We start from the raw sequence: 25,382 nt of genomic DNA on the forward strand, positions 1-25,382 counted from the left end.
GAGGTCTGAAAAACAAACAAACAAGAGAATGATTCTCAAATTCAGTGGCAGAGGAAGGGGTGGGGGGGGGGCTGCGGTCCACCCCGGGTGTCATCACTGACAAAATGAGTTTAAAAAATAAATAAAAATTGGGCTCACAAAACTTTTTAGGAGTGATGTGGTTGCTTAGGCGCCTGCAGGTTCTGAGCTGCCTGAAACGGCAGCGTGGGACTTGCGCCTGCCTACCCAGGTAGGGACCCAGGTGGTGCTGTGGGTTAAACCACTGAGCCTAGGGCTTGCTGATCAGAAGGTCGGCGGTTCGAATCCCTGTGACGGGGTGAGCTCCCGTTGCTTGGTCCCAGCTCCTGCCAACCTAGCAGTTCGAAAGCACGTCAAAATGCAAGTAGATAAATAGGAACCGCTACAGCGGGAAGGTAAACGGCGTTTCCATGTGCTGCTCTGGTTTGCCAGAAGTGGCTTTGTCATGCTGGCCACATGACCTGGAAGCCATACGCCAGCTCCCTCGGCCAATAAAGCGAGATGAGCGCGCAACCCCAGAGTCGGTCACGACTGGACCTAATGGTCAGGGGTCCCTTTACCTTTACCTTACTATCTCTCCCTCAGCCGCCCTACAGCTGAGGGGGAGGTGGCGAAGAGGCCAAGCGTCGGTGAGGCTGGCCCCGCCCCCATGGGTGAATCTCCCCGCCCCCAGCTGCAGGACACGCCCCCACACCAGGCACCCAAGTGTCTAGCTACCCCACTGCTCAAATGCAAACCTTAATATTTTGAAGCCTCTGTTTCCCCGTTAATTACATTCGCACGCAACTTGCCACACTGGGAGTAAGTGGCGGCGAGAGCGTGAAACTGCTCCAAAAGGCCGCTGAATTGGGATGATGGATGACCTGCTATGAAGCCATCCATCCGTGGCAGATGACAGAAATAATTATCCCAGAATGTCTTAAGTAAGTGCTGTGTACGCACGCATCCCTCATAACTCAGCAGCACCCCCCCTCCCCGCCCCGGCCATTGTGGATGATTTGAAGGCTGCCCAGATGGGTCCTCCGTCTCTTGGGATCCCAAATGCAGAAACTGCCTTCTACCTTAGAAGGGTTGTAGGCACACCTGAGTGGAGACACCGTTCGTGCCAAGCGTGTGTATGTTTTGTGTGCACGCATGTGGGGCACTTCTTGCCCCCAGGGATTCTCCTTGGCTTGTTTGCTGCGATTTTCGCTGCGCTCATCAGAGTGTGCCTGGTCCCGAGAGTTTTTTTAAAACAGTTGGCATGGAGGTGGCATTTCAGCTGCCAAGCATATGTCTCGGTTGGCCTTGCTGCTCCCACGGAGATTGTAAGAGGGGAAGGGGAGCAGAGGGTCACCCCGCCTCTCCCCACAAGCACCTCACAGACCCATGTCCGCGCCAGTATTCTTCAACCTTGGGTCGCCAGATGTCATTGGACGACTTCTTCTTCTTTGGCGAGTTAGATTGTCTTCCATAAACACTGTTTTAAGACGTAAGTGACTGTTTTCCCAAGCGATGTGTAGTAACATTTTTTGGAGACACAGTTGCCAACGATGCGATTGGACCACTGCTCCCAACATCCTTTACCTTTGGCTAAGCTGTTTGGGGATGATAGGGGTTGTAATCCAATTTTGGGCACATCAGTTTAAGAGGGATGAGCTGGAACGTGCGAGGAGGAGGGTGACCAGGATGGTCAAGGGTCTGGAAACAAAGCCTTATGAGGAACGGTTGAAGGAGCTGGGTATGCTTAGCCTTGAAAAGAGGAGACTGAGAGGAGATACGATAGCCATCTTCAAATATCTCAAAGGATGTCACATGGAAGAGGAACAAGCTTGTTTTTCTCCTGCTCTGGAGGGGAGGACTGGAACCAACTGCTCCCAGTAACAAGAAAGGAGATTCCGACTCAACTTCAGAAAGAACTTTCTGACAGTAAGAGCTGTTTAAGCAGAGGTTGGATGGCCATCTATCTTGGCTGCTTTAGCTGATCTTCCTGCATTTGCAGGGGGTAGGACTAGATGACCCTCGGTGTCCCTTCCAGCTGTACAATTCTACGATCATATGAATACCTGCAGACAAAAGATTGGAGAACTCTGACTTACAGAGCCCACGTTGCTGTGGGGCAGGCATGATGCAGAGGGCAGGTGCCTACAGGGCAAAATAAGTCTGAATGGCTTGAGCTGATGGAATCTAAACACCATTTGGAAATTCCACATCACTGGGTTAAACTATGGAAAGCCACCTCTTGCATTCCACCCAGGGCAAAACTCAAGCAGTGGATTTTTTGTTGTTGCTGGGACTGTAAACAAAACAAAACCCCATGCCCAACGCTCTGCAGTTCCCTGATCCTAATTCCACCACTCCTGCCTATAATTTTAAAAATATGTTTATTTATTTTTTTTAAAGAACATTAAATGCACCCACTCACTTAACATCACATGCTCAGCCTATAAAAGGATTTGGATATAAATACAGCAGCTCCTCTTTCCAACTTTTCTTTTCTTTTTTGCCCTTTAAAATGAGCTGCCCCCCTTCTTTCAATTTTGAAGCCTTCCTCTGTTTTGCACCAGCATTTTGTGCTTTTCAAAACATCGATGGCAGAGGGCTGCTGCTGCTATTTTATTCAACACAAAATTCTACAGTGAGCAGGGAGGGAGATTGCTTTGGTCCTAAATGCATTAGGATGGGTTTGGGTTTGAGGGTGGTGCGATAATCTGGCTTTCAGCTGCTGCCCATGAACAAGGCGATGGTGGGGGCGGAGGCAGCGGGAACTTCCTGATACGATTCTGAAACTGCTGGAATTAAATCAGAGCAGCAACGTTGGGAGAAACTTGCCGCCGCTGATGGAGGTGTTGAATAATTGAAACATTTGTAAGGCACCGAACTCGGCTATAAAATGTGAAAACCATTTTGGGAGCCAACAAGGAGATTATATAAATGTCTGCGGTGCGAGGCCAGATGCAGAATTATCATTTCTGGCATCAGTAAAGTCCATGGGGAAATAGTTCATGGTTGCTGAGTACAAGGCTGGAATATAACCAGGGGGGAGTGGGGAGGTGGTAACCTACAACCCATGGCCTGATTTATTCTTTTGGCCTAATTTCATGGGGGTGTCAAGGAGGAGGAGGAAAGACGGTGCCACTTAGCCCCTGACCGATTAATTTTGATACAACATGACCGCCCACTGAAAAAAAATGCTTCCCGTTCCCAAGGTGCAGTGTGCTCTGTGCTATGAAAAAATAAAATTTATCCACCAAGAGGAGCTAGATCAGTGGTTCCCAACCTTTTTTTGACCCCACCTAAGCATCTCAGGTGGCGCTGTGGTTAAACCACTGAGCCTAGGGCTTGCCGATCAGAAGGTCGGCGGTTCGAATCCCTGTGACAGGGTGAGCTCCCGTTGCTTGGTCCCAGCTCCTGCCAACCTAGCTGTTCGAAAGCACGTCAAAATGCAAGTAGATAAATAGGAACCGCTACAGCGGGAAGGTAAACGGCGTTTCCATGTGCTGCTCTGGTTTGCCAGAAGTGGCTTTGTCATGCTGGCCACATGACCTGGAAGCTATACGCCGGCTCCCTCGGCCAATAATGCGAGATGAGCGCGCAACCCCAGAGTTGGTCACGACTGGACCTGATGGCCAGGGGGTCCCTTTACCTTTACCTTTAAGCATCTCTAAAATCCTGATCTCTCCCCCCCCGCTGTGACATATAATTTTTATTATTCAAAAAGTGAACTATTCACGTGGAGGAGGCCATTAACTTGTTCTAAACAAGCTTCCAAATTACCCCCCTTAAAAACCACATTGCTCTCACAGAGCTAGAGTCTGCAACATTCCACCCAGGCCAGGGCTTTTTTCAGCCGGAACTCAGTTCCAGCACCTCTCAGGTGGGCGCCATTGCCATCGTAAGAGAACAAGGCGTTCATGGTGAATTCCAGCATCTCTTTTTTTCTAGAAAAATAGCACTGCATAGAACCATAGAATTGTAGAGGTGGCAGCGACCCCGAGCGTCACCTAATCCAAACCCCTGCAATGTGGGACTCTCCAAGTAAGGCATCCACGACACATGGCCATCCAACCTCTGCTTGAACATCTCCCAGGAAGGAGAGCCCACCACCTCCCGAGGGAGACCGTTCCACTGTCAAACAGCTCTTACTGTCAGTAAGTTCTTCCTGGTGTTTCGTTGGAATCTCCCTTCTTGTAACTTGAAGCCCTTGGTTCGAGTCCTACCCTCCAGAGCAGGAGAAAACAAGGTTGCTCCATCTTCTATGTGGCAGCCCTTTGAAGATGACTGTCATCTCTCTTCTCAGTCTCTTCATTACCAGGCAAATCAAGGGAAACTGTTGCCAGTTGCTTTCTATTCCAGATCAGATGGCGGCAGCGAGAAGCAGCTAGCAGAACTGACTAGGCCAGGCAGCCTTTGGCTTACCTGGTGCCCTCCAGGTGCTTGGAACTACAACTCCCATCAGCCCACGCCAGCACTGATGGGAGTTGTCGTATGAAACATCTGGAGGGTGATAGGTTGGCAAAGAGTGGGCCTGGGTCAGGGGTCAGCAGACTTTTTCAGCAGGGGGCCTGTCCATAAGCTTTAATTAGCTTGTGTTTAAGTAAACAAATTTACTGGTCCAGTCGCGCTTCCGGGTGTAAATCTTCCTTTTCAGCAGAGCTTTTTTTTTTTTTTTTTTTTTGCGCCACAGCAAAGAGTAAGAATGAGTCAGCTAGAGTCATAAATTCAGGAACTCTGGAGCACATTGCAAACCCAAAAAGACTTTATTTACAGAAAATATAGCCTGGAGATAAGGCAGACATCCTTCACCTCTTGCCAAGTAGAAACTTAAACCAAACTTTGCCTCAGCGCACAAGCTTGAGGCATGATTACCTCAACCAAGAGAAAAACCACTCCTAAGAGAAAAACGCTACTAAGAGAGAGAGAGCACATGTAAGGAACTGACTATTTATACAGGCTGTCTTACATTCCCGGATGTTTCATGATGCTCAGCTGCTCAGTGTTCAGAGCGATGAGTATAACTTAACCCTTTAATACCAACAGGGCCGGTCCACTGTCCCTCAGACCTTGTGGGGGGGCCAGACTATATTTTGGGGGAAAATATGAACGAATTGCTATGCCCCACAAATAACCTAGAGATGCATTTTAAATAAAAGGACACATTCTACTCATGTAAAGAAAACCAGGCAGGCCCCACAAATAACCCAGAGATGCATTGTAAATAAAAGGACACATTCTACTCATGTAAAAACACCAGGCAGGCCCCACAAAAAACCCAGAGATGCATTTTAAATAAAAGGACACATTCTACTCATGTAAAAAACACCAGGCAGGCCCCACAAATAACCCAGAGATGCATTGTAAATAAAAGGACACATTCTACTCATGTAAAAAACACCAGGCAGGCCCCACAAATAACCCAGAGATGCATTTTAAATAAAAGCACACATTCTACTCATGGAAAAACATGCTGATTCCCGGACCATCCGCGGGCCAGATTGAGAAGGCGATTGGGCCGCATCCGGCCCCTGGGCCTTAGTTTGGGGATCCCTGGCCTGGGTGCTACCAGATCAGGGAAAGCTTCTGGGGTTAACAATAATTCATCTGACATGACCCTACAAGGTGGGCCTGATGACATTAGCTAGAGCAAGCTTGGAGGGGTTGGGAACTTGAAGCCGCAGCCTGTAACGCTGTCTAATGGCAGCTGAAATCTTGCACCTTCTCCAGTGGGGGCCTTTATCAGGACAAACCGCTCTGGGTTTTTGCTGGGTCACCCCAACTCCTTGCTGCCATCTGGCAACTAGTCCGCCTAGCAGGGATCTGTGGAAAACGGGCAGCTGAAAGGAATCTGTCAATTTTGTTTCCTCTCGTTCCCCCCCAATCTCAGGTCTCCCATCTTTTTAGAGTCATATGAGCCGCAGGCTTGCTGGCTTCGAGCTCAGTGTTGCCGGCACTGACTCGCAGCAGCGGCTCTCCAGGATTTAAGGCAGAGCATTTCTCCCAGTCCTACCTGGAGAGGATTGAACCCAGGAACAAGGGGAGGGAAAAAGAAAAAGAAAAAGCAACATTGGGATCTGCTGCCCCGGTAATAATCATAATCATAATCTATTTATACCCCACCCATCTGGCTGGGTTTCGCCAGCCGCTCTGGGGGGCTCCCAACAGAATATTAAAAACACAATAAAACATCAAACATTAAAAACGTCCCTAAACAGGGCTGCCTTCGGATGTCTTCTAAAAGTCAGATAGTTGCTTATTTCCTTGACATCTGATGGGAGGGTGTTCCACAGGGCGGGCGCCACTGCCAAGAAGGCCCTCTGCCTGGTTTCCTGTAACCTCACTTCTCACAGGGAGGGAACTGCCAGAAGGCCCTCAGAACTAGACCTCAGTGTCGGGGCTGAATGATGGGGGTGGAGACGCTCCTTTAGGTATACTGGGCTGAGGCCGTTGAGGGCCGCACCAATACTTTGAATTGTGCTTGGAATTGTACTGGGAGCCAATGTAGGTCTTTCAGGACCGGTGTTATATGGTCTCGCCGGCCACTCCCAGTCACCAGTCTAGCTGCCGCATTCTGGATTAGTTGTAGTTTCCTGGTCACCTTCAAAGGTAGCCCCACGGCCCATGTAGAGCGCATTGCAGTAGTCCAAGCGGGAGATAACCAGAGCATGCACCACTCTGGCAAGACAGTCCGCGGGCAGGTAGGGTCTCAGCCTGTGTACCAGATGGAGCTGCCCTGGACACAGAATTGAGCTGCGCCTCCATGGGCAGCTGTGAGTCCAAAATGCCCCCTGAGGCAGTTGCCTCAGCTTGCTTCATTTGTGGGCCGGCCCTGCCTGCCCACTTAATAATAAAAGCAGAAAGAAGACCAAGCAGACATAACTAAACCTTTCCATCAATTCAGAGTACAGTTAAATGCATGGGGCGGAGGATGGCGTTGCAAAAAGAAAGAAAAACATTTTAAGATACTTTCTCTTGCCAAGTTCCAAAGCTGCATCGTAAGCTCAAATTTAGTTAGTGTTGTCTTCATTAACTTAGAAATGAGGAGCGGGGCGGGGAGAGTTGTGTTGGCCGTCAAGGAGTTTTGCTTCCATCCAGCAAGCTCAACCGAATTTCTGGGGCAGCTCACTTAATTGAAAAGAGCACGGCTTAGGAAACCGTGACCAAGGTGAAAGCAGCAGAACGCAGCCCAAGTTAGGGAAACCAATTTTCCTGCCCACCCATAAGAGAGTTGGCAACTACGTGACTTCGACTGGAGCCCTGCCCAGAGACGCAGAGTTAATGAAGGGCATGCCTTTGCTTCACCTCCCCGAGTGATTGAAACCCCTCAAACATTGCATGTGGATAGAAACAAGCCTTTTAAAACAACAACCCCGAACCCAGTGTACTTTGCAAACAGCAAACTCATTCTCAAGTGCCAAACTTTGTGTAGTCGGAACTAACCATTCATGCAAAATGAGGTTGTAGAGGGCTTTTTTGGGGGGGGGGAACCCAAGTGTTTCCAGATATACCATGGAGGGTGGGGATAATCACTTTAGATAACAGCCTAATAGGCCCTAAAGGTTAGGAACTCAAAAACAGACCAAAGATCACAGGACGGTTCACAACATAGCACAAGCACGTAGCTGCAGTTGAGGATTGATAATATTGCACATGATATAGCAGTAAAAACAGCAGGAAAATCCAAGGTGAACACCCAAAGACTTCGCTGCAGCAGTAGCAGGTTCTGGGATGAAAATAATAATAATAATAATAATTATTATTATTATTATTATTATTATTATTATTTATTTATACCCCAGCCACTCTGGGCGGCTTCCAACAAAATATTAAAATACAATGGTCTGTTAAACATTAAAAGATTCCCTAAACTGGGCTGCCTTCACATATCTTCTAAAAGTCTGGTAGATGTTTTTCTCTTTGACATCTGGTGGGAGGGCGTTCCACAGGGCGGGTGCCACTACAGAGAAGGCCCTCTGCCTGGTTCCCAGTAACTTGGCTTCTTGCAGCGAGGGAACCACCGGAAGGCCCTTGGCTCTGGTCCTCGGTATCCGGGTAGAACGATGCGGGTGGAGACGCTCCTTCAGGTATCGTAACATAACATTTGTTAAAATATGAAATTTACTGGAACTGCCATTTTATTAGCCCAAATCTGTCTTCATTTTGGCATTTCCATGCTGCTTTTATTTTTTTTAAAATAAATTTATTTATTTGCTTTTTCAAATTAAAGTTTTACAATCACATATCCAACATACAACTTAAAAACAAGATTCCAAAGAATTTCCTGGGCTTCCTCCCTCCCCTTTGTGGGTCCTGTTGTTAATAATTTCCTCCTGCATCTTTTATAATAATCCAAATCTTTTACATCTCCATTATGTCCAAAATTCACCATTAAACTACAAGTGTTATTCCAATCCTACTAATGATGTTAACTGTTTACAACGATTTTTAAGATAAATTATAAATTTTCCCCATTCCTTGTTAAAAATTTGGCCTTCCTGATTTATGATTCTTTCGGTCGTTTTCGCCATTTCGGCAGAATCCGTCAACTTAATCTGCCATTCTTCTCTGGTCGGGACTTTATCTTCTTTCCATCTCTGGGCCAATAACATCCGTGCAGCCGTAGTTGCATATATAAATAGTATTTTCTGCTCCCTTGGGATTTCAGCACCTAGAATTAATAAATGAAAGGCTTCAGGTTTTTTCTTTCTATGCTGCTTTTTGGCCTTAAACCCCACTCCCCCCCCAAAAAAAAACACCAGTTAAACTAAAACAAAGATGCCTGGGGGAAATGTACACACACACACACACAGAGAGAGAGAGAGAGAGAGAGAGAGATACCTCTCCTCTCTTGCACTACCAGGGACCCTATGCTATGATGTTGTCACATACCATATTTTCCTGTCTATAAGACGCCCCCATGTATAAGACGCCCCCCTATTTTGGGGGACTCAGATTTAAGAAAATGGAAGGAGATGGCCCAGAGTTGTTGAGCTTTTTGGGGAGGGAATTGTTTTTGAACTTGGGTGGGAGGGGGTTTGTCGAAAATCGCTGACCCGCCTTACTGATCGCCGCCACCAACCACTATTCAACAGACCGCTCACCATTCGGTTGCCCGCCAGCCTGTCAACAGCATTTTTAAAGGGAAAAAACCCTAGTCTTATTCACGGAAAAATACGCTATGTATTTGTTATGTACTGAGCTGAATCCTAGAACAATAGGATTCAGAATCAGCGGGAGCTACCCAATCCAACTCCAGGTGGAAGTGAATCCGCAACCTGATTGGCCTGCTGGAGCAGCCAATCAGGCGGCTGGCAGAAGTGAATCTGCTACCTGATTGGCCTGTAGGAGCAGCCAATCAGGCTGCAGGCAAAAGTCAATCCACAATATAATTGGCCCACAGGTGTAGCCCTGAAGTAGCCAATCACGCAAGGCCCATTGTGTAAATAATGTATATAAGCAGATGGTTTTGGGAAAAGAGCCATTCGTCTTCTCTTCTCCTCCTTGATGACTATGAGCTGAATAAAGAGCATGAAATTCACTCTTGACTCCCAGTATATTTCACTGGCGACGAAGGTGGGATCCTGCTGAGCTGACCGCCACCACGCACTGCACCGCAGCACTGCCACCTGCTGCACCGCTGCATCGCACCGTGCATCCAGGCTTCAGCTCCAGGACCCAAGGAACCCAGAATGGCAACCGACAGCAGCTTCTTGCCATTCAAACCAGCATCAGGAGACTGGGAAGGGTACGCCGCCCGTTTCAACTTCCTCCTGCAAGCGAAAGAAGTCACCAACGATGCCATGAAGAGGGCGACATTCTTCAGCGTCTGTGGAGAGGAGACGTTTGAAATCGCCCGGGCTCTCCTTGCACCTAGAGATGTCGCTACCGTCTCTTACAAAACAATAATGGAACGGCTGAAGGAGCACTTCTCACCACAGCCCTCGGTGGTAGCTTGCCGAAATGCCTTCTACGCAAAACGGCAAGCCCCGGGGGAAACCATAACTGGGTTTGTGACCTCCCTCCGCCAAGCCGCCCGGTTATGCAACTTCTCAGAATTGGAGAACATGCTTCGTGACCGCCTCGTCGGTGGCCTGAGGGACGAGATGTTGCAACGACGCCTCTACGCCAAAAAAGACCTCACGTTCCAGATTGCTCTGGAGGAAGCCCTGGCAACCGAAGCCGCCGAGAGGTCAACGCAAGAGGCACGACCGGCCCCGCCATCCCAACCGAGGGTCTACCACGAAGACCTCACCGACGAATCCGAATCTGACAGGGAGGAAGTACACCGAGTACAGCGGCGCACTCAAGCAGCACACACACCACAGCAGCCTCGACGAGAAGGAGGGAACTGTGCAAGCTGCGGGGAGAACCACGAGAGGAGGACCTGTCGTTTCCGCAACGCAGAGTGCAGGCAGTGCAGAAAATTGGGACACATCGCCCGGGTGTGTCGGGCTCGACTCACCCGTCGACAAGCATCAGATGACCGACCCAGGAGCCCCAGGTCACACGGCACCATGCACCAAGGCAACTCGACGGAGATCACGGACTACCAGGTATTCCAGTTGCCCCATCCCAGCACAGAGAAAATTTATATAGAGGTACAGATAGAGGGAGCCCCATGCCGCATGGAGCTGGACACGGGTTCAACTCTATCCATAATCTCGGCCCGAACATTAAGGGAACTGTGCCCTAATGGGGGTCCCAAACTAAGGCCGGCCCCATTCACCCTCCGGGACTTCCAGAAACGTAAGGTCCCTACTATGGGGGTGGGGACCTTCAGGGTGCAATATCGAGGGCGAAAGCAACAATTGGACTTGCTGGTAGTTAAGGGCCCCTACGTTAGCTTACTGGGACTGGCATGGTTTGGACCTCTGGGGCTAGCCGTTACCGGGGTGAACCGCACTAGCTTACAAGTGGACGTGGACGCCATATGCAAAGAGTTTCCAGGGGTTTTCGATGGGGCATTGGGACGATATACAGGACCCCCCATTGCCCTACAGCTAGACCCCGCTGTACGACCCATCAGGCACAAGGCCCGCCGGGTCCCGTTTGCCCTGAAACCCCGCATAGACGAGGAATTGGACCGGCTCGTGGAGCAAGGAGTGCTGGAGCCGGTGCCCAACGCCCCCTGGGAAACTCCAATTGTCACACCCGTCAAGCCTAACGGTTCGGTCCGCATCTGTGCAGACTACAAATGCACCATAAACAAGGCTCTCACGGCCCATGCATACCCAGTGCCAGTGGTCAGCCATGTCCTCGCCACCCTGGCTGGGTCAAAAATCTTTGGCAAACTGGACTTGGCCCAAGCGTATCAACAGTTGCCTGTGGACGAAGCCACAGCAGAGGCTCAGACGATTGTGACGCACAGAGGGGCATTCAGAGTAAAGCGGCTGCAATTTGGCGTTAGCGTGGCACCAGGCATATTCCAGAATCTAATGGACTCTCTCCTTAAAGGGATTCCTGGTGTCACCCCCTTCTTCGATGATGTACTGATCGCCGGGCCCACACCAGAGGAATTTGAGGACCGCCTCCGCTCCGTCCTGCACCGTTTCCAGACGGCGGGCCTCAAGGTGAAGCGGGAAAAGTGTTTACTGGGAGTGCCGCAGGTGGACTTTCTGGGATTTAAGGTGGACGCAGAAGGGGTCCATCCAACCGGTGACAAGGTACGGGCCATTTGTGAGGCCCCAGCGCCCAAGAGCAAGCCCGAACTTCAGTCATTCTTGGGACTATTGAACTTTTACCATGCCTTCCTTCCCCATAAGGCAGCGGTAGCGGAGCCCCTACACAGACTCCTAGATAAAAGGGCCCCTTGGGTGTGGGGCCAGCGACAAAGGGCCGCATTCCAGGCAGTCAAGGACTTGCTCGTCTCGAACTCGGTCTTGGCACACTTCGACGAGAGGCTGCCAGTGGTGCTGGCATGCGACGCCTCTCCCTATGGCATCGGCGCTGTCCTGGGACACCAACTCCCGGATGGAAGAGAGGTGCCGGTGGCATACTTCTCCCAGACGCTTGCTGCAGCCGAACGAAACTACTCACAGATTGACAAGGAGGGTCTGGCAATCGTGAAGGGCGTAAAAAAATTCCATGATTTCTTGTACGGGCGGCCCTTTACCATAGTGACTGACCACAAGCCGTTGCTTGGCCTGTTTGCCCCTGAGAAGCAGACCCCCCAAGTGTTGTCTCCACGTGTCCTCAGGTGGTCAATTTTCCTTGCCGGCTACCAGTATGCACTAATCCACCGCCCTGGGAAGGCGATGGGCCACGCAGACGCCCTCAGCAGGCTACCACTACCAGAAACAGGCCCCGACCCAGCGCCTGCGCAAGAGGTTATGACCCTGGAGCTGCTTCCCGACCGACCCATTCAGGCACAAGAAGTTGCGCACCATTCCACAAAAGATAGGGTCATCTCCCGGGTCCTGGACTGGGTGTGGCGAGGATGGCCCAGCAGCAGCCCCGGGCCAGAATTCGCTGGCTACACAAACCGCAAACATGAACTGTCGGCCCACAAGGGGTGCCTGTTATGGGGAAGCAGGGTTGTTGTTCCCCAGCCCCTCCGCAAAAGGGTCCTCACAGCCCTACACGAGACACACCCAGGGGTAGTGAGGATGAAGGCCCTTGCCAGGAGTTATGTGTGGTGGCCGGGGATTGACAGAGAGATAGAGGCCTGGGTCCAACACTGCAAGACCTGCCAAGAATCCCGCCCGGATCCCCCAAGGGCCCCAGTCCAGCCCTGGGAGTCCGCCCGACATCCATGGTCACGCTTGCACGTGGACTTCGCTGGCCCCTTCCAGGGAAAAACATTCTTCATAGTGGTGGATTCCTACACCAAATGGCTGGAGGTCGCACTGGTACCATCCACTTCTACGGCGGCAGCCATCCGGGTACTACGTAAGCTGTTTGCGACCCACGGGCTCCCTGACACCCTCGTCTCGGACAATGGAACCGCATTCACGTCAGAGGAGTTCCAGACCTTCACAGCGCAGAACGCCATCCGCCACATCCGCTCAGCACCATTCCACCCTGCCACCAATGGCCAAGCGGAGCGCATGGTGCGGACCACCAAGGACAGCCTCCGCCGCATGACACAAGGGGACTGGGAATACCGCCTTGCCGCATTTCTTCTAGCACAGCACAGCACCCCAAGCACAACGACGGGCCGGAGCCCAGCTGAATTACTAATGGGCCGGCGCCTTGCAACTAGACTGGACCGACTTCACCCCGACAGAGCTCAGGATGAGGTAGTGGTGGGGAAAGGCAGGAACCCCCGGACATTTGTGGCCCAGGACCCAGTGTATGCAAAGAATTTTGGGGCAGGCCCAGCATGGGTACCCGCCACAGTCACCAAGGTGACCGGTCCCGTGTCGTACGAGGTACTAACGGAAGGGGGGCAATGTTGGCGCCGCCACTGCGACCAGATACGGCGACGATTCCCAGGAGGAACCCGGGAGGAGAGCGGGACAGAGGGGTCCCAAGGGGACAGCAGGGCAGTGAGGCCTGTAGAGCGAGAGGGGTGGGCAGAGGAAGCAGAAGCAGTAGGCACAGAGGGGCGCCCCGAGGCTGGAAGGACACCGGAACCAGAGCTACAACCTAGTGGTTCAGTGGCGCCAGACCAGACAGCCCCGGCACAGCCAGCAGCCTCGGAACACGAGCCAGAACCAGAACCCCTGACCAAGGAACACCCCAGGCCACAACGCACACGGAGGCGGCCAGCAGACCTTGGGGACTACGAATGCAACTTCCCGGGCAGGACTGGAACTTAGAGGGGAGGGGTGTTATGTACTGAGCTGAATCCTAGAACAATAGGATTCAGAATCAGCGGGAGCTACCCAATCCAACTCCAGGTGGAAGTGAATCCGCAACCTGATTGGCCTGCTGGAGCAGCCAATCAGGCGGCTGGCAGAAGTGAATCTGCTACCTGATTGGCCTGTAGGAGCAGCCAATCAGGCTGCAGGCAAAAGTCAATCCACAATATAATTGGCCCACAGGTGTAGCCCTGAAGTAGCCAATCACGCAAGGCCCATTGTGTAAATAATGTATATAAGCAGATGGTTTTGGGAAAAGAGCCATTCGTCTTCTCTTCTCCTCCTTGATGACTATGAGCTGAATAAAGAGCATGAAATTCACTCTTGACTCCGAGTATATTTCAGTATTCATCTCTCGAGGATGAAGATTGGGAAGGAACAAATTCTACTAGTTTGGAGCAGAAGGAGCTATTCAAGGCACAAACACCCTCCCTTTTTCTCCTGAGCATTTATTTTTTTTGGTTAAAAACAAAATGACTGAGTTTTTAAAATAGCAATTATCAGCGGGCAGGCGGTGGGTGGGGGGTGGCGAGTCTTGATGATTTCAAATGCATGATGGCACAAATGGTACTTTAAACCAGGGTTGGGGGACCTGGCGCCTGAATTTAGAACACGGCATGTCAACTCTGGGGATGGTGCAGCGGTGATTGTTTTTGAGGGACGTGTAGGGTGGGTGGGAGCTGGGTTGAGGGCTTCAGTTTTGGGTGGAAGGACATTGCCTGATATGGCCTCCATTGGCCGCGATGGCCAGGTTTGATAGAAGCTGTAGACTGAAACCTGTGGCATGCATCATGTTGGCTGCTAGTGCCATAAATGGACAACATGCCTACCCATTGCGGAGAAAAACAGACAAGTATTCAATTCAATTCAATTTTATCTACGGTCACAGACCAGCTCACATACAGAATAAAAAATCATAAAACTCAATGGTGTAGCATTAAAATTTACACGGCAGGGATGGTACACGTGTATATATTACAGCATTTTGCTGTTGTTGTTTAGTCGTTTAGTCGTGTCCGACTCTTCGTGACCCCATGGACCATAGCACGCCAGGCACTCCTGTCTTGCACTGCCTCCCGCAGTTTGGTCAAACTCATGTTCGTAGCTTCGAGAACACTGTCCAACCATCTCGTCCTCTGTCGTCCCCTTCTCCTTGTGCCCTCCATCTTTCCCAACATCAGGGTCTTTTCCAAGGATTCTTCTCTTCTCATGAGGTGGCCAAAGTATTGGAGCCTCAGCTTCACGATCTGTCCTTCCAGTGAGCATTCAGGGCTGATTTCCTTCAGAATGGATAGGTTTGATCTTCTTGCAGTCCATGGGACTCTCAAGAGTCTCCTCCAGCACCATAATTCAAAAGCATCAATTCTTCGGCGACCAGCCTTCTCTATGGTCCAGCTCTCACTTCCATACATCACTACTGGGAAAACCATAGCTTTAACTATACGGACCTTTGTAGGCAAAGTGATGTCTCTGCTTTTTAAGATGCTGTCTAGGTTTGTCATTGCTTTTCTCCCAAGAAGCAGGCGTCTTTTAATTTCGTGACTGCTGTCACCATCTGCAGTGATCAAGGAGCCCAAGAAAGTAAAATCTCTCACTGCCTCCATTTCTTCCCCTTCTATTTGCCAGGAGGTGATGGGACCAGTGGCCATGATCTTGTTTTTTTTGATGTTGAGCATTTAGAATATGTAAATTAAAACTGGGTCGCTAAAATAGAGCCTAAAATTGCCGTTGGGGGGCCTTGATCATTGTGGTGACACTGCTTGTTCCCTGAGTTTTATGGCAGTTGCACAAAATTTGGCTACTTTTATCGTAATCTCAGGGTCCTTATCTTCTACAAGGAATTTTAGGCATTGGGATTCGGATTCATTTGAGAAATTTTGTATAACAGGAGAAATGAAAACCCGGCGTATGTCACTGTAGAAAGGGCAGCGTAATAAAACGTGGGAGGCAGTTTCTACCTCCGACATACCGCAGGGACAGACTCGTTCCACATATGGTTTACCTGCGAATCTTCCCTGCAGTAAAGCAGATGGCAGCACATTAAGTCTAACAAGGGTAAATGCCCGTCTGTATTTAGGTATTTGTGATTTTGACAAATACTTTGCTGGGGAAAATCCTCTCCCATTATCTTTTATGGTTGGATGTTTATTCATCTCGCTCACATGGCATTGCAGTTCCACATCCCAAACTTGTTGGCGGATTATTGCTCTTGCTTTCTCGTAGCCAACAGACGAGTAGAACATAGGTTTCTCAGAGGCTGGGTCTATGGAGGCTCCACCACTGCTCTGTCACAAGTCACTCGGGGCCAAAGATTTTTTTAATTATTATAATATTTTTTATTAATTTTCAATTACAATCCAATAATAGCCTCACTATAACAATACCAAATTATAATACAATTACTAATACCGATCATTCAAATACCGAATTATATCATTTAGGTGGCCCCCCACATGCTAGAATAGATGGCCCGATGGTTTTCTTTATTTCTGCGTTCCAGCATCTTAATAATTTCACTTACATTCCGGTCAAAATAATAATCTCTTATCCAACAACTGCAATATTCATAACTTCGATTCGTGTTGATGTTTTGGACTACAATTCCCATCTTCCCCAACCACTGGTCCTGCTAGCTAGGGATCATGGGAGTTGTAGGCCAAAACATCTGGAGGGCCGCAGGTTTGACATGCCTGCATTAAATGATTTATAGAACTACAAGCGAGGCACTCAGGCTATGTCCTTGTCCTTCCTGTGTGTCAGGGCCAAAGTTTTAACTTGTCTCTTTCAGTGCCACCTTAGCAAGCTGAACATTGGACAGTCCAGGACAGACGAAAGATAAAAAAGTACAGCTTCATGCAGCTTCCCTAAACGGCCTCGGTCCAGTATACCTGAAGGAGCGTCTCCACCCCCATCGTTCTGCCCGGACACTGAGGTCCAGCACCGAGGGCCTTCTGGCGGTTCCCTCATTGCGAGAAGCCAAGTTGCAGGGAACCAGGCAGAGGGCCTTCTCGGTAGTGGCACCCACCCTGTGGAATGCCCTCCCACTAGAGGTCAAAGAGAACAACAATTACCAGACCCTTAGAAGGCATCTCAAGGCAGCCCTGTTTAGGGAAGCTTTTAATGTTTGATGGATTTCTGTATTTTAGTGTTTTGTTGGAAGCCGCCCAGAGTGGCTGGGGGAACCCTGCCAGATGGGCGGGGTATAAATAATAAATTATTATTATTATTATTATTATTATTATTATTATTATTCTGTGGGACCTGCTCCCTCAGGAGGCAGTGATGGTCACCAGCTTGTATGGCTATACCTGTAAAAGAGGACTGGACAAATTCCAGGAGGAGAAAGCTATTGATGGGTACTAGCCATGAGGGCTCTGCCCTGCCTCCCCAGTAATGCTTCTGAATCTTCTTCTTTGGCAATCACTCGTAGCCGAGTAAGATTGTCTTCCATAAACACGGTTTTAACAGTGGGTCCATAAGTGACTGTGGAGGCCAATTCTGGATCCACACGTCCTTCCACAGTGGGGACATCAGTTTCCAGGTGGGAGTCAATCACGGTGTGGATTTGCCAAGCGTGCCTTCCTCTTAGCACATTTCTCCCTTGCGTCCTAAGTTCAAGCATCTTTAAAGCCTATGACACCTTTGGTAAAGGCTGTTCTCCAACTGGAGAGCTCGCAGGCCAGTGTTTCCCAGTTGTTGTTGTTTATACTACATTTTTTTAGATTTGCCTTTGAGACAGTCTTTAAACCTCTTTTGTTGACCACAAGCATTATGCTTTCCGTTTTTAAGTTTGGAATAGAGTAGTTGCTTTGGAAGACGATCATCAGGCATCCGCACAACATGACCAGTCCAACATAGTTGATGTTGAAGAATCATTGGTTCGACACTGGTGATCTTTGCTTCTTCCAGTACACTGGCATTAGTTCACCTGTCTTCAGTTGCTGGCAACCCACAGAAGGCAACAGAGCTCCTGAGCTTGGGCCCTCCTTTCAGGCTTCCCACAAGCAACTGGTTGACCACTGCAATAACAGGAAGTTGGACTGGATGGGCCATTGGCTTATGTTCTTAACCCTTGAGGATTGGTCCTTCCTTTGCCACCCAGAACAAATTCTCCTTTGCAAATAGCGATGCCACATTTGTCATGTTGATATGGTCTGATTCTTGGCTTCTTCTCTCTCTCTCTCCCCACCCCAGATACCACAAGGTCGAAGAAGAGCCACGAAAAGGAAGGTGTGGAGTACAATTTTGTTTCCAAGCAGTCGTTTGAGACGGATGTGCAGCATAACAAGTAGGCCTTGATGTCTTGTGCTTTTGTTGGGGGGGAAATGAAAGCATGTCTCTTCCGGGGAAGACTCCAGAATCGGTTTTATATGCAGAGAGGCTCCCATCCTCTTTGCTAATAGAAGCTTCTTGGTTCCTTTAAAAAAAAACTGCCCAGGGAATTTTTTTTTGTTGAGCTGCACACATTTTCTTAATATGGGACTTTAGTGAATGAGAAAACTACAACAGCTTTTTTTTTTAAAAAAATATTATTATATGGTCACAGACCCAGCAAAAACAGAACAAAATTATACAATTTCTAACTTTGCACAGAGTTAAAATATATGGTACGCATATAAACTATAGACCAGAAGCAAGCCAAAAATACAATTAAATTAAGAAAGCCCCTTCATGGCTCTTTGAAAGGAGAAACCTAGCAACTCTTTCCACTATTATTTTGTTTAAGTCAAGCAGTAAGTAGGCCACATACCATTCAAAAGTCCTTCCTGACTATTTTAGTAGGATGACATTAAGAGGTTATTTAATTCCTCCTCACTTTCTGCCATAAAAGTTGTGTCATCTGCATATCTGAGGTTGTTGATATTTCTTCCGGCAATCTTAATTCCGGTTTGGGATTCATCTAGTCCAGCCTTTCGCATGATGATTTCTGCATATAAGTTAAATAAGCAGGGAGACAATATACAGCCTTGCCGTACTCCTTTCCCAATTTTGAACCAATCAGTTGTTCCATATCCAGTCCTAACTGTAGCTTCTTGTCCCACATAGAGATTCATACACAAATATGCCCTTGATACAGGATTTGTGAGCAAAGAGACAATGGGGAGGCATTCCCATTTCCTTCCTCACTGCAGAGGAATATTTGAGGTCACTGGGGGAGTCAAAATGGCTTCAGGATTGCTCTCCTGTACTACCTCAGACACCTGGTTTATATGCTTATGTATGTGTTTGCCTTGTACATTCATGAACATTTAATTTATATATTTGAGACCTTAGAATTCCTATAACAACACAAAAGGTTGATGCTTCCTTCCCATGTCAAATAAAATACTAAATATTAAACTTCCCCTCTGACATGGTAGGATTTCGTTCTTCATGCTGGTAGCCACAGCTTTGAGGACTTTCCCGCCCCAGAAATAAGTGTCTAGATAGGATTATCCCTGTTTTGTGAAGCTGGTTGAATGCCTCTCTCTGGAAGGGATTCAGATTTCTAGCCTTTTATTCTCCTGGTGGTGACACCAGAATGATCAAAAGCAGTAATCCCTTTTAATCACGTTGTCTGTAGCCAACTTTTTATTATTTTTTATTGGAGGAAACAGTGTTGTACTGTAATAAGCATATGGTACAGTTCTGCTACTTTGACATCTGAGGTGAATACTTTGAATTCTGCTCCACAATTTAATTCTCTAAACGTTTTCAGGTTTGTAGAGCATGGGGAGTATAAAGAGAATCTCTACGGGACAAGCCTGGAGGCAATTCAGTCGGTCATGTCCAGAAATAAAATTTGCCTTGTGGATGTCGTGCCTGAGGTAAACTGTCACGATTATTGTTATTTTATTTTTTTAGAAAAATTGTATCTTCCAGAATTGTGTTTCAGTTCCACCTTAGCTTTAGGAACATGGGTTTCACACCAGCTTTTCATTCACTGCTAGGGTGTCGATGGATCGGTTTCGGTTATAGTCACTCCATTATATGAAAAAGATTTTTTGAGACCAAATACCCACTTGGTGGACTGTTTCCCTGACTGGCTAGCAAAATATGTTTGTCCAAATCGAGGCCTCTAGCTGTTGCCATAGAAGCTCCTTATTATTGGCTGGGGGTGTGATCCTTTCTCATTTAAGAGAGTCTGTAACCCAGGGTGAGCCGTTATGATGCTATTCAGATGTTTTGGACTACAGCTTCCATCATCCTTGTCCATTGGCCACACTGGCTGGGGCTGATGGGAGTTGTAGTCCCTAACATTGGGAGGGTCCCTTGTCAGCTAACCCTGCTGTAAGACGCTCTCCTTGGGATGAGTGCAGACAAATTGGTTTACTGCAGACAAGACAGAGCTGTTGGTGGAGGATAGAAACAGTGGATTTGTCTGCCCCAGATAGGATCATACTGTCTTTCCAGGGGCAGATAGGCAGTCTGATGCTACACCTAAACCCCTAAAACTGCTGACAGAGCCAGTGGCTTCAAAAGAGTGTTTAACTGCACAGTGAAAAGGATAAGGCTTCCAGGACCATTGCAAAGCATGGGGATGTGGGTGGCGCTGTGGTCTAAACAACTCGGCCTCTTGGGCTTGCCAATTGGAAGGTCGGTGGTTCGAATCCCCACGACAGGGTGAGCTCCCATTGCTGTGTCCCAGCTCCTGCCAACCTAGCAGTTTGAAAGCACGCCAGTGCAAGTAGATAAATAGGTACCGCTGCAGTGGGAAGGTAAATGGCGTTTCCTTGCGCTCTGGTGTCCCGTCATGCTGGCCACATGACCTGGAAAGCTGTCTGTGAACAAACGCCGGCTCCCTCGGCCTGAAAGCGAGATGAGCGCCGTAACCCCATAGTCACCTTTGACTGGACTTAACCGCCCAGGGGTCCTTTACCTTTACCTCCTTAAGCAGACAAAGTGATTCATGCTGCCCCTATTTGGGGGTTAGCTTGAGGGGCCCATCCCAAATTGGGTGAATTGCCAAATGTGTTGGGGGGGGGAGGCGGGAAATACCAGCTCTAGTTTTGATTTCTCGCTTTAAGTTACTGTGCAGCATTTACAGATTAGTGAATGGGATTCTCCCTTTGTATTCCTGCCTGCCTAGGCTGTGACGCACTTGAGGACGGCGGAGTTCAAGCCGTATGTGGTGTTTGTGAAGCCTCTCATCTCAGAAAAGAAAAAGAACGCCCCAGCGTCTCTCCTGACGGATGAAATCTTCGTCCCACTTGTAAGTATTTTGCGTGAAAGGCTAGTTCGCAGAAATGAGTCACATCAGCAAGGCGACTCCAGATTCTGCCCCGCTGAAAATGATCGCAAAGCAAACTCTACTCCCACCCGCCCCAAGTGTGGTACTTTGCAATCTGTTACCAGCAGGGATCCCTTTTGCAAGACCATGTAAGAGATCAACTACACCATGGGTAGACAAACTAAGGCCCAGGGGCTGGATCCGGCCCAATCACCTTCTAAATCCGGCCCACGGATGGTCCGGGAATCAACATGTTTTTACATTAGTAGAATGTGTCCTTTTATTTTAAAATGCATCTCTGGGTTATTTGTGGGGCCTGCCTGGTGTTTTTACATGTGCAGAATGTGCGCTTTTATGTAAAATGTATCTCTGGGTTATTTCTGGGTCATAGGAATTCGTTCTTTTTCCCCCCTTCCAAAATATAGTCCAGCCCCCCACAAGGTCTTAGGGACAGTGGACCTGCTGAAAAAGTTTGCTGACTCCTGAACTACACACTTCATTTCCATTTCAGTTGGGGGTTCAGGCCTGGCTTGGGCACTCGAGATGGATTTGCTTGCTCCGTGTGATGTCCTATGTCAGGAGAGGGGTCAGTGGAAGTGTGTCCCTGCTGATTTCCCTTTACATCTCAGCGCTTTCGACACCCTCGACGGGGGCATCCTTCCAGGGAGGCTGTCTCAGTCGGGAGAAGTGGGGACTTTTTTTGCAGCGACTATGCTGCTACTTGGATGGCGATTTGATGGTGATGTTTGGGCCCATGGATCTGCCAGCGTGAATTACAGCAGGGACTGAATTTAGCGCCCATGCGGTTAACATCTCCGTGAAATCGCTGAGTGTGGCCATTGTGCATTTTGGAGCACAGCATCATCAAAATGCTGATGACACACAGCACTGCCTTCTCCTTTGCAGCTCAAGCAGGTATGGCACTGTTTGTGTGCTGGATTGGCGCCCGCCATTTTGCCTCGCCGGAAGTCCCCATACGATGTGCCTTGTGCCGTTGAACCAATCACGCGACATTCATTCCCTACTAACAAATCGACAACACTTAAAATATAAATCTGGGGACATTAAAAGAAATCCGGGGACGGATTATGTCCGGGGGCAGATTTGTAAATCCGGGGACTGTCCCCGGGAGAGGGGGACATCTGGTAACCATAGCATAGCATGCCGTAGGGTTTCTTTAGGGTGCTACAAGGAGTCTGTAGTGCAGCATGGTGGCCGCTTTGAGTTGGGGGTTGGGATTCTGGATGACAGGGGACCTTGTGGCTTCTGGTCGTTTGGGGCGCAGGGGGGATGGCGGAGCTGGTGGGGGCTGCTACGTCGCCTCATGTTGTCCCTTTTGTTTTGATTTGCAGGATGAGGAGCAGCAAGAAATGCTGAGCTCGGCTGCCTTCATCGAAGAGCAGTACGGCCACCTGATTGACACTGTCCTGGTGAAGGAGGATCTGCAGGGTGCTTGCAGTCAGCTGAAAACCATACTGGAGAAACTGAATACAGACTCTTTCTGGGTGCCAGTCTCTTGGGTCAGGTTGTAGTCTGCTATGCTGTGCCAAAGAACGAACGGACGAAAGAGAACGAGATATACCTGTTTGATAATGCGCTGTAAATAATGCGGATGATCAAAAGGGGTAGGAGAAAATTAACTCTGCTGGAGCAGCCAGTTTGCTTGGGATGCAAGCAAAGAGAAACCTTCCTCTGTGTGGGAGCAGATTCTGATGCAACAGGAAAAAAACATTGCAATGGAATGGGAAAGCGCCACAGGATACAACCCAGAGGGGTTTTTTTTTTGTACGCCACTGGACAATAGTCATGTCAGATTCCAGGTGTCTGGACAGAAGCCTTTAGCTTTTGGGAAACTTGCAATTGTATTTGTTTGTTTGTTTGCAGTATTTCTAGGCTGTGCTGTAACGAAGATCGCGGGGCTGCTCAGGACAAGAATAACAATAACAGGGTGAACAAAGAAGTATAAATGCAGTGTAAAGGGAAAAGGGGAAAAGGCTCAGTATGTGGTGGTTCCAGGGAAAGACTGCAAAAAATGTTAGAACACACAAGCTCGTTTTTCTGTTGATCACTGCAATCTTGGAAAGATAAATTCAGTGACAGAGTTAAGTTCATGTAAGAAAATAAGGTACTTTTATTCGTTCATTTATTTACTTCTTAACCAGGCTAGAACTGGGAGAGCTCTTATTCAGATGGCAAAAGTTGGTGCTTTTTTTGTGAAAGGCGAAATCTCCCAGGGCAAATCAGCAAGGCTCTTAACTTTCTGCCTGAAAAATGAACCACGTTACGTAACCTAAATATAGCTAACTATATTTTGAGCAGTCAAAGACCATCGGGGATTGCTTTTCTCCCTCCTATTGTATTTGCAAGTTGCCCTAAATAATGGACTAAGAAGTGTGTTTGGAGCACTGGAAACCTTCCATCTTTCCAACCGGAAAAAGCAACTATTTAGAAGTAAAATCCCAAATAAACAAATGGCTAGGGAGGTTTATATGCGGGGATGTCCCCAGAATATGGGTTTTCATGGCAGCTTTGTGGATTGTATGTGTTTGCTGGCGTTGTTTGTTGGAAGAGGGAGTTTTAGGAGTCGTTTTTAAGTGTGAGGAGTCAGAAGACTGCCCAGTATGTTTCTTGCTTGTTTTCGTTTCTCCCCTGACCCCTCCAAAAAAATCCATGCAGATTTTATGTTCCAGTGTAATAATATTTCCATGTGTATTTATTTGTAATAATAATTCCTATAGAGGAAGACTTTCCACTAGCTCTTCCTGGGGCTGTTAATGTGTGTCACCCAAAATGTGTGTCACCCAAAACCTTTATCATGAACTTTCCATTTAAAACTCAAGTTCTCAGTAAACTTATTATTTAGACCAGTGGTCTTCAACATTTTCAGATCCAAGGCATTGGGGGGGGGCTATTTCTTCATTATTATTTTTAACCATATTTTTTATGGTGGTAGTGCCGCGTGACCTAGTACAGTCGTACCTTGGATCCTGAACGCCTTGCGAGTCGAAACGTTTTGGCTCCCGAAGGCCACAAACCCTAAAGTGACTGTTCCGGTTTGCAAACGTTCTTTGGAACCCAAGTGTCTGACGTCTTTGTCACATGACACTTCCGTGGCTCCTGATTGGCTGCAGGAGCTTCCTGCAGCAAATCGGAAGCCGTGCCTCAGTTTCCGAACGTTTTGGAAGTCGAACGGACTTCCGGAACGGATTCCGTTCGACTTCCAAGGTGCCACTGTAGTGGCTTCTGACCCACAAGTTGAAGGCCAATGATTTAGCCCATCCATTTCAAAATTGCATTTGGAGGGTGTTTTTTTTGGAAACTTACCAGTGGTTCATTCCTCAACGAACCAGTTAACTGTAGCAGAGATATGTGTCCTTGAAAGGGACTTTATCCACCGTTGCCAGTCTTCAGCAGGGGATATCGTGGCATGCTCTACAGTACCCATCTCAGTTGATATGAGCAGATGGTAAAGACACTGACATGCATAAACAGAGTGTCGACCTAGTAACATGGCCCATGGTCATGGGAAGGAAGCATGCGGTAGTTCCATGGCAGATGCTCAGATGATCCTTGCGACAGATCCCTTCTGCCTAATGCTAAAACGGTGCGACAGTTGCCCCTCTTACTCTATTATTAGAAGAGCACCTAGGGAACCCGTCTTCTCTCTCACTTACTAAAGGAACTCCTAGGGAATCCTGAGGCAAAATCCACCTCCCTATTTCCCTTCGAATCCTATATAATAAAGTCCCTGTGTCTCTGCATCCACATTCCGTCTGTCCCGTTTTCCGCGCTACTGAGCATGTGCCCCACGGACACAGGGATTGGACGCAGAGACTGGACGCAGAGACTGGTTCTCTCTCCCTCAACGGCTTCCCCTCCAAACTGCCGTTCCGCGCCTCGCCTCCCGATTAATGGCGCGAGGGGAAGAGGGGAAGGGACCGTGAGGGATTGAGACGCGAGCACGCGTTCCCCCCCCCCCGCCGGGACATTCGTGTCCCCGCCGCCGCCGCCGTTCCCCACCCCCACCCCATCGCCGCATCCCAACCCCTCCCCCACTCGGCGTGTGGCGGGCTCAGCTATAGGTGGGTTGGGAAAGACGAGGAGAAGGAGGCTGCTTTCCCCCCCTTTTTTCTCTCCTACGCTTCCCCCCCCGACGACCAGCAGCAAGCGGGCGTCACGCACACACACGCTCGCTCTCTCTCTCTCCCCCCACCCCTCTGCCTACCGTTTCCCTCGCGGTGCAGGGTCAGAGGCAGACAGAAGCGGGGACAGCGCATGGGGGGGGGGAGGAAGAGCAGCCGGGGGGGGGAGATGTTTGACAGGGAGCAGGGAAGGAGGGGCGGGTGGCAGCCGCCCGCCGCCCGCCCCTCTTTCCC

General features: G+C 48.9%; 1 protein-coding gene across 1 annotated transcript in view; it reads left to right on the forward strand.

The window, feature by feature from the left end:
* MPP3 (MAGUK p55 scaffold protein 3) overlaps positions 1-23,883 on the forward strand; it is a 79,422-nt gene extending 55,539 nt beyond the window's left edge. Inside the window, exons 15-18 of the mRNA XM_088655079.1 lie at positions 17,991-18,084; positions 19,495-19,603; positions 20,866-20,988; positions 22,359-23,883. Coding sequence (XP_088511205.1) covers positions 17,991-18,084; positions 19,495-19,603; positions 20,866-20,988; positions 22,359-22,538 — 506 coding nt within the window. The 3' untranslated portion in view covers positions 22,539-23,883. The remainder of the gene's footprint in view (positions 1-17,990; positions 18,085-19,494; positions 19,604-20,865; positions 20,989-22,358) is intronic.
* The last annotated feature ends 1,499 nt before the right edge of the window (positions 23,884-25,382 follow it).

Source organism: Zootoca vivipara, chromosome 12 (genome assembly GCF_965207765.1).
Source record: "Zootoca vivipara chromosome 12, rZooViv2.hap1.1, whole genome shotgun sequence".
In the NCBI taxonomy this organism is placed as follows: domain Eukaryota; kingdom Metazoa; phylum Chordata; class Lepidosauria; order Squamata; family Lacertidae; genus Zootoca; species Zootoca vivipara.